Source organism: Capra hircus, chromosome 3, assembly GCF_001704415.2.
Source record: "Capra hircus breed San Clemente chromosome 3, ASM170441v1, whole genome shotgun sequence".
NCBI lineage: Eukaryota > Metazoa > Chordata > Mammalia > Artiodactyla > Bovidae > Capra > Capra hircus.
The window spans coordinates 1,523,478-1,531,845 of NC_030810.1; the positions used below are offsets into that span (position 1 = coordinate 1,523,478).

The 8,368-nt window shown below is 44.4% G+C and overlaps 1 protein-coding gene across 1 annotated transcript; it reads right to left on the minus strand.

Annotated features, from left to right (window-relative positions):
* LOC102191600 (olfactory receptor 12-like) lies at positions 6,702-7,652 on the minus strand. The gene has a single exon (XM_005701279.2). The coding sequence runs from the start codon at positions 7,650-7,652 to the stop codon at positions 6,702-6,704; it is 951 nt and encodes a 316-aa protein (XP_005701336.2).

Genomic DNA, 8,368 nt, shown 5'->3' on the forward strand with positions numbered 1-8,368 from the left:
ATCAACATGAATCAGCCATAGGTTTACCCATGTCCCCTCCCCCTTGAACATCCCTCCTACTTCCCTCCTCATCCCACCCTTCTAGTGAGAGGGTAACAGGCAGGAAGTCTAGGGGTCCCCAAGAGGAGGAAACAAGTTAAAAGTGTCAGACTTTTTTTCCCTTCTCTATGCAAAATTAAAAGAAGGTTTCTGTGGTGACCCAAGGACTAAAGGGCAGATAAGACCAAAGAGGCTCTTGGAATGCAGGAATGGAAAAACCAGACCCTTATCATCCTTCCCTCCTCCATTTTGTAACTATTAAAGGATTTCAGGTCCTCCTGAGCAGTATAACCTGTCTCCCTTCCTACCCCACACAGGGAGAAGGTATTTGTCTTACTCTTCCCCCCACCCAGTATGCGTGCCTCATCCAATCAGCAAATGACCCACAAGACCCCCAATCCCACTCCCTATACCCAGGGTATAAAAGCGGATTAAGGACCCCTGTTCAATGTTGGATCTCCCTTGAGATGGCCTGCTGTTCTAACAACATCTCCCACTCTAATAAACTTTATTTCCCTCTCATTCTGTCTCATGTTTGGAAATTCTTTTCCAACCCATGCCTGGACCATGACATTTTTTTACTTTTCTGTGTTGTCGTGACAGCACCTGGTTCTGACTGAACTGAACTTTATCTCAAACCTTGAGCTAACCAATGCGTTTTTCTCACGGAGATGTCTTTCTTAAGTTATGTTAATGAACTATGTATTTGCTTGGAAATCTGCCTTTCTTCAAGATTCATGTCAATTGTTTTATGGCCCAGGATGACTCACCTGCCAATGCTGTTTCAAAATGCATGTTGTGAATGAGGGCTCTGGTGCAACTCTAAGTTTTGAGGCATTTCCTTTCTCTCACCCCACTCCAGTACTCTTGCCTGGAGAATCCCATGGACAGAGAAGCCTGGTAGGCTGCAGTCCATGGGGTCACTAAGTCGGACACGACTGAGCATCTTCACTTTCACGCACTGGAGAAGGAAATGGCAACCCAATCCCGTGTTCTTGCCTGGAGAATCCCAGGAATAGGGGAGCCTGGTGGGCTGCTATCTATGGGGTTGCACAGAGTCAGACACGACTGAAGTGATTTAGCAGCAATAGGTATATAGCTCCTTGCTAAAAACTAGCAAGGGGCCACTCTTTCTGTCTCCTTCTGATGTCAGTCAGAAGCTGCCGGGGTCCAGCCCCAGTGGATCCAGGGTAATTCGAAGGGGAGATGGAGTAGACGTCCTAGGAAAAAACTTATTTAATTACAGATATATAGAGAGATTAGAAACGGATAGTGTAGTAGGAAAATTAGTGGAGAAAAGGAGGCTGAATAACTTGGTTTATGTGAAATACCTATCACCACCTACGTAGGCCACAGGTGTCTTTCCGTTCTCCCGAAAGAGAGGAGGCACTGAGGCCTCCCCTGTCAGATCTTAGAAGCCCAGGCAAAATTAGTAGGCTTGGTGAGTACCCACGTACCAGATGGGAATTCAGCCAGAAGGGAAGAAAACGACACAGGGGAATCAGTCTTTCCAAAAACTGATCCAATTTCTTTATTTTTCAGGTTTGTTTATATACCTTTTGTTATACATAAGGATGAATACAGAGTCACGCGGGGGTCAGCAGACCTGACCCTTGTCACAATCAGGTACTTCATATAAAATTATACAAAGGTCTTATGGGTTTTACATCATCTTCTGGCTATGAGGCCTGCTGACATTTTTCCAAGGGTGTTTTTTCTTAAACCAGGCGCCACCCTCTGAAGGTAGCAGATAAAGTTGCATTCCTATAGGGTGAGGGTGTAGTGGGTTACAATCAAGAAAGGAACTTACTTAGCCTAAGGTTTAACATTAATCTTAAATATTAATACTTATTTTTCCTATATGCTAGTTATATTCATTATAAGGGCAGGGAATATGGAGATTTAGCAGCAAATATTGGCTCAACAAAAAAACCCTTCACCAGTATTCCCCTTAAGATCTATTTAGTCTTAAGATAGTGATAAAGTTACATTTTTACATAGCAAGGACACAGTGATTTATAACAAAGTATAGTGATCTATAACAAAAGAGAAAATTCATTATCTCAAAAAGTCTAGTATTGCTAACATCAAAAACTACTATATTTCCTTTTCTATATTCCCAATACATTGATTAATATATTCCCAGGTGCCTAAGGATATGGAGGCCTGGCAGCAATCATTGACTCAACAATGAGAAGAGCCCTATGCTAATTAAGACTTTCAAAATACTCCAAACTCTCCGTGCTGTTTATGGTTGAGAGGTAGTAAACAATCATGTGTTTGGCAGGAGTATGGATAATCCTGTCACACAAGCTAGTTTGTCAGCAGAGACACTCTTGTCACACCCAGGGCAGGAAATTAGTAGTAATTATTGGCACAATAAATGAAAAACCCTTCACCAATATAATTCCTAATCAACCCACTATACTATACTAATAATTTTCTAACTTTTCAAAAGAGTCTGTATTTAGAAAGTTTTAAATCATCTCGTGCCTCTCACGGTTGGGAGGCTGTAAACAATCACATGTGGCTGGACGAACCCACTCAGGCAGGCTAGAGAACCTTCAGAGGAGTTTGTAGGTTGAAACACTCTTGTCACACCCAGGAATTTTTATTAACTGGAGCTGCAAGTTAACTCCTTCTCCGAGAGAAATGGTGATGGGGGAGAGCCCCCCATAAAGACAGAGGTATAGGTGAGAACATAAAACAGACTCTGGTTTTGGGGGTAGATGCTCAGGAACAGGGGGTTTCCTGAGGCTTGATCCTGCCTTTGCATATGCCGAGTCTCCTTCCTCATGACCTTTGCCAAGGGCAGAGTTCCTCTTGCTGGCTCCTGGCAAGAAGCTTTCTCTATCTCTCTTATACTTTAATAAAACTTTGTTACACAAAAGCTCTGATCAATGAAGCCTTGTCACTGGCCCCACACTGAATTTCTCTCTTCCAGAAGCCAATAATCCCAGCGTCATTCACTCATAGCAGCAACCTTTCGCTAGGTTGTTACCTAGTCCTGGTTAGAGTTCCTTGAGTCATACAGCAAATTCCCACTGGCTACCTATTTTACATGTGGTAATGTATGTTTCCATCTTACTTTCTCCACACGCTCCCACAAGTCACAATCTGATCAAGAAATAGTTTTTTGTTGTTGCGTAGAATAAAAGAAGATGACATTTCAAAACAAGGATTTTTTTTGATTTGCAATCAGCTCATGACTGAGCTTTTTTATCTTTCCAATTTGCTTCAAATGCCAAATGTCCACAGAATGGTCGACAATGAGTTCTCCAGCAACTTCTTGTGCAGTTGTAATGGGATAAGCTTTGATGGTCCTCTCAATTGGTTGTTGTCGTCTTTGGATGGCCAGCCACCATCCCCCTCAACGTCAAGGCTCCCATCTCTTTTGCAAAACTTCTTGACCCCCCACTGTACTGTATGTTCATTAGCAATTCCTGGGCCAAATGCGTCATTGATGTTGCGAGCTGTCTCTGCTGCTTTACTATCCATTTTGAACTCGAATAAGAAAATCACTCAGATTTACTTTTTGTCTAACATCATTTCTCTAGTCTAAAATAAATATAAAATACACAGCAAGTAATGACATTAGCAAAAAATATAAAGTGAGAAGTATGCATTGAAATGATGTATAATATAACCATATTTATTTAAGAATGTATTCCAATATAAAATGGCAAGTTCAGCAATGCAAAACCACAATTACTTTTGCACCAACCTTAATACTTAAAGCTATTTCTCTAAAAGATGATCTATAGATTGCCATTAAACATGAGAAAATGCTCAAAATCTCTAACTGGTAGGGAAATAAAAGCAACAGAGATAATACTTCACCACCATTTATGATGGCTCAAGTGAAAGAGAAAAGAACACATATTAACTATTATGTGGATAAAATGGAACAGTTTTGCACTGTTGGAAGGAAGCAAAATGATACATCCACTTAGAAGTCATATAAGATTTCCCTCAAAATGAGAAAAGATAACCACATGATACAACAAAACATCTGAAGATATACTAAAAGAAAGAAAAGAAGGAAAAAAGGCAGTCTTTCTGAGATATTTGCATGCCCATTTCCATAGCATGTTTTTCAACATAACCAAAATGTGGAGGCAACCAATGTGTTTCCTAGGCGGATGAAGGGATAAGCAAAAAGTTGTATACACATGTGATGGATTACTATTCAGCCCTGAAAATGATAGAAATGCTGTCACATGCTGCAACATGGGTAAACCTTGAGGATTCTATGTTAAATGAAACGACCAGACACAAAAAGACAAATATTGTATGCTTTACTTATCTGGGCCATCTAAAGAAGTCACATGTGTGGAGACAGAAGATAGAATGGTGACTGCCAGTGGTGAAGGTAAGGGGGAAACAGTGAGTTATTATTTAGGGGGATGGAGTTCCAGGTTTGCAAGATGATGAAGTTCTGGAGATCTGATACACAGTGAGGTGAGTATGCTAACACTACTGAACTACACTCAAAATTAGTTACAACAATTGATTTTTACATTAATAGGTAGAAACTTCTAAACTTTACTATAGGATCAGCATCAAAACTACAACGTGTTTTGTGTTGAAATGTGATGTGTTTATTTTCCACTGAAACACAATAAGCAAACTAGAGCTGTAACATGTATATTTTGGAGTTCAATGTCTACTTAACACTGAGCTCAATTTATACACCAGCATTAGATGTGAACAAAGAACCAAGTATGTGTCAGCAGCTTGCAAAGCATTATATAGGATGAACCAAAAAAGAAACTACTTCTAACATTGTATAATTCCCTTCACTGCAGTATGAAACATAGGTTCACATAAGTAAACCCAACTTACAGGGTTTTAAAAATAATTTTCTTCCACAGTATAGGGCAATTTCTATTTCATCTAATATTTAACGTGCTTTCCTGATTTATTTGAAGGTGAAAATTAATGTTGCTGTACTAAGAACCACTGACATTATACTGTTGGCACCATTAACCTGCACTGTTAACCTGCAACATAACCTGCAACATACTCTCAACACGTATGATGAGAAATATACACTTGTGTAAAAAGATTGCACTTTTCTATCTCCTTTAGAAATTTAAATCAAGATGGTAGAAGACCCAAGATAACTCTTCTGAAATTTCATGGAATGGAAAACAATAAAATGAAAGAGAGAGATAGGCGAGGGAAAGAGAGAGATTAGAAAGAAAGGAAATAAAAAGAAAGAAGGAAGAAAGAAAGAGGGAGGAAAGGAGGAGGAGAGAGGAGACGAAAGAGGAAGAAAGGAAGCTAGGAGATTGAATAATACAGCATGAAACAATCATAAACCATGTCATTTTGCTGCTGAAAAATGGGGGAAGTTTTCAAAGAATTGCAGCATTATATCAAGAGAATATGGTAATCTATGGAAGACTTAGAATTAAGTTTGGAGCCCAAATATGAGACAATGGGGACAAGAATCGGGTAGAGGCCTCTGAGTAGGTCCCAACTGAGCAACGGTGAGCGGCAGCCTGATGACGGGGTGTGAGCCCCTCCCCACGGTCCTCCTGAGCAAAAAGAGAAGATGGAGAGCTGTGATCAAGAGGCAGGGCCCATACCCACTGACCCTACTAGGGACAGACCACCCTTGTGTCCAGAGGAGAGCCTCCTGGTAGTGGCCATGGGAGCGGATGACCCTTCCAAAAGAAGACACCTTAAGGAGGCCACTGGGTTTTGAGTCCAGACCATGTGTTGAGTTCCGTGGAGCATGATGATGAAGCTCTGAACATGTGGCTCAAGGTTAAGGGGCCAGACTCCCAGGGAGTGTGGGAGACAGAGAGCAAGGGGCTATGCTCTCTACAGGAAAGTGTACCTTCCCTTTCCTCCCCTGCTCCCTGCTGCAGCTACCAGGACCTTTGTCCTTATCCAGAGATGTCTGTGCTGATGAATGATCACAAATGGGAAAGTGTCACCTGCCAGGCTGGGTGGCAGAAAGTGGCAGCTGGAGTTTGGGTATCCACGCTGACTCCCTAGGGCTCCCAGCCTCTGTCTGAGGGGAGAACCCAGGACAGGGAGCACTAGGAGCTTCTGAAGGTGCTCCCTGCTGCCTTGTTGGGTGGCAGCACCCGTGAACAGAGGCAGAGGAGGGAGAGCAGCCACATGCAGGGTTGAGGGGAAGCCTGGTCTTCCTAACTCTTGACTGGCTCTGGTGACCCAGGCCATCACCAAGAACGGGCAAGGCTGAGTGTCCTCGGGCCCCTCTTCTAGGCGGTCCACAGAGACTGCTGAGCACATATTTAACTAGATTAGAAATGAAGGGGAAAGAGAGGTATCAGAGTTTGTGTCATTTAATACCTTCACCAGAGGAAGTTGAACTTGGGACATGCATGCTGTTTCAAACACTCTCTGCTAATCACTCTGCGCACTGTGTTATGGAGATTTCAAAATTAAGGTCTTGGGTAACATGGGTCATTAGTTCTCTAGTGGGAATGAAGACGCCTTATCTGTCTTTATTTCTCACACTTGCAGTTTGTGGAGCATCATGTGCTTCATAAAGAGTAGAATGCTACACTGGATGAAAGGGTGAATTAGATAAATAGGGGATGAACTTCTCAAACCAAACCCAGTCCCGTCCAAGAAGGCATCTTGTCCTGTTCTCAGGACACTGTCTCTCTGGCCACCCTTTGTCACGTGGCTGAGTGTCTCTGTCCCAGTCTCCACAGGGCATCCTTCACGTCCTTGTTTCTCAGGCTGTAGATGAGGGGGTTGAGCATTGGGATGACCAGGGTGTAGAAGATGGAGACCACCTTGCCCTGCTCCATGGACGCCACAGCTCCCGGCTGGGCATACATGACAAAAAGGGTCCCATAAAAGAGGGACACGGCTGTCATGTGGGAGCCGCAGGTGGAGAAGAGCTTGTGCCTCCCTCCTCCTGAGCGCATCCTCAGGATGGTCACTGTGATGTAGCCATAGGAGACGAGGACCACAAGGGTGGTGCCCACGATGAAGAAGCCACAGAGGCCAAACATGACCAGCTCATTGATGGTAGTGTCAGCACAGGCAAGCTTGAGCAGAGGCGGCACATCACAGAAGAAGTGGTCGACATGGTTGGAGCTGCAGAACGGGAGGCTGAATGTGAAGCTGGCCTGCAGGATGGAGTTGAGGCAGCCCCCGCAGTAGGAGCCTAGCACCAGGCGCGCACAGACCAAGGGGTGCATGGTGATGGGGTAGCGCAGGGGGCTGCAGATGGCCACGAAGCGGTCATAGGCCATCACGGCCAGGAGAAATGCCTCTGTGGTGCCCAGTAGGGCGAAAAAGAAAAATTGAGTGACACATCCCTCAAAGGTGATGAGCTTGGAGGAGGACAGGAAGTTGGCCAGGGCCTTGGGGGTGATGACAGATGAGTAACACAGGTCCACAAAGGAGAGGTTCTTGAGGAAGAAGCACATCGGGGAGTGCAGACGGGCATCCAGGGTGATGACCACAATCATGGTGAGGCTCCCCAGGACGGCCACCACGTACAGGGCCAGGAACAGAGCAAAGAGCAGGGCCTGGGTCTGCGGACCACCCTCAAATCCATCCAGCACAAACTCCTGCAAATACATCATTGAGAGGTTTCCATCGCCTTGGAGTGACATGGCTCTCAGCTGAGCAACAAGCAGCAGACAGCAGAGAGCAGGTGAGCTGTAGTGAGAGGGAGAAGGTCACAGTCAAAAGGGAACAATTTCTTGGAAAACAGAAACCCTTCAAGGCCTTACAGCCCACTGACCAACAGGCCACCAGCTGCCCTGTTCATCTCCTGATGAGCTCAGACTGACCTGAAATGGCAAACATTTCCTCTGATTTACTAATATTTAAGTGTGCTTGGAGGGCTTCCTTGGTGGCTGAGAGGTAAAGACTCTGCCTGCAATGCGGGAGACTCGGGTTGAATCCCTGGGTTGGAAGATCCCCTGGAGAAGAAATGGCCACCCACACCAGTATTCTTGGCTGGGAATACTCATGGACAGAGGAGCTTGGAGATTTACAGTCATGGGGTCACAAAGAGTCGGACACAACCAAGCCACTAAACAGCAACAAAGTAAGCTGGAAACACTCACTCTGTGGGAGAGTCTGAGTGTTTGCTCTGAGATGGTTCCAGGGCTCATGTCAAGCTGAGAGTCTACTCTGCAAGAATGGCTTCCATCTCCTTGTCCTTGCTTTAAAGGACACGTTCTCCCTTCCCATGGGTTTGATCCGGAGCTGTGCCTTTTCTGAACCTTCTCTGGTATCTTATCCTGCATTTTTGCCCCTGAAGGAAATGGCAACCGACTCCAGTACTCTTGCCTGGAAAATCCTATGGATGGAGGAGCCTGGT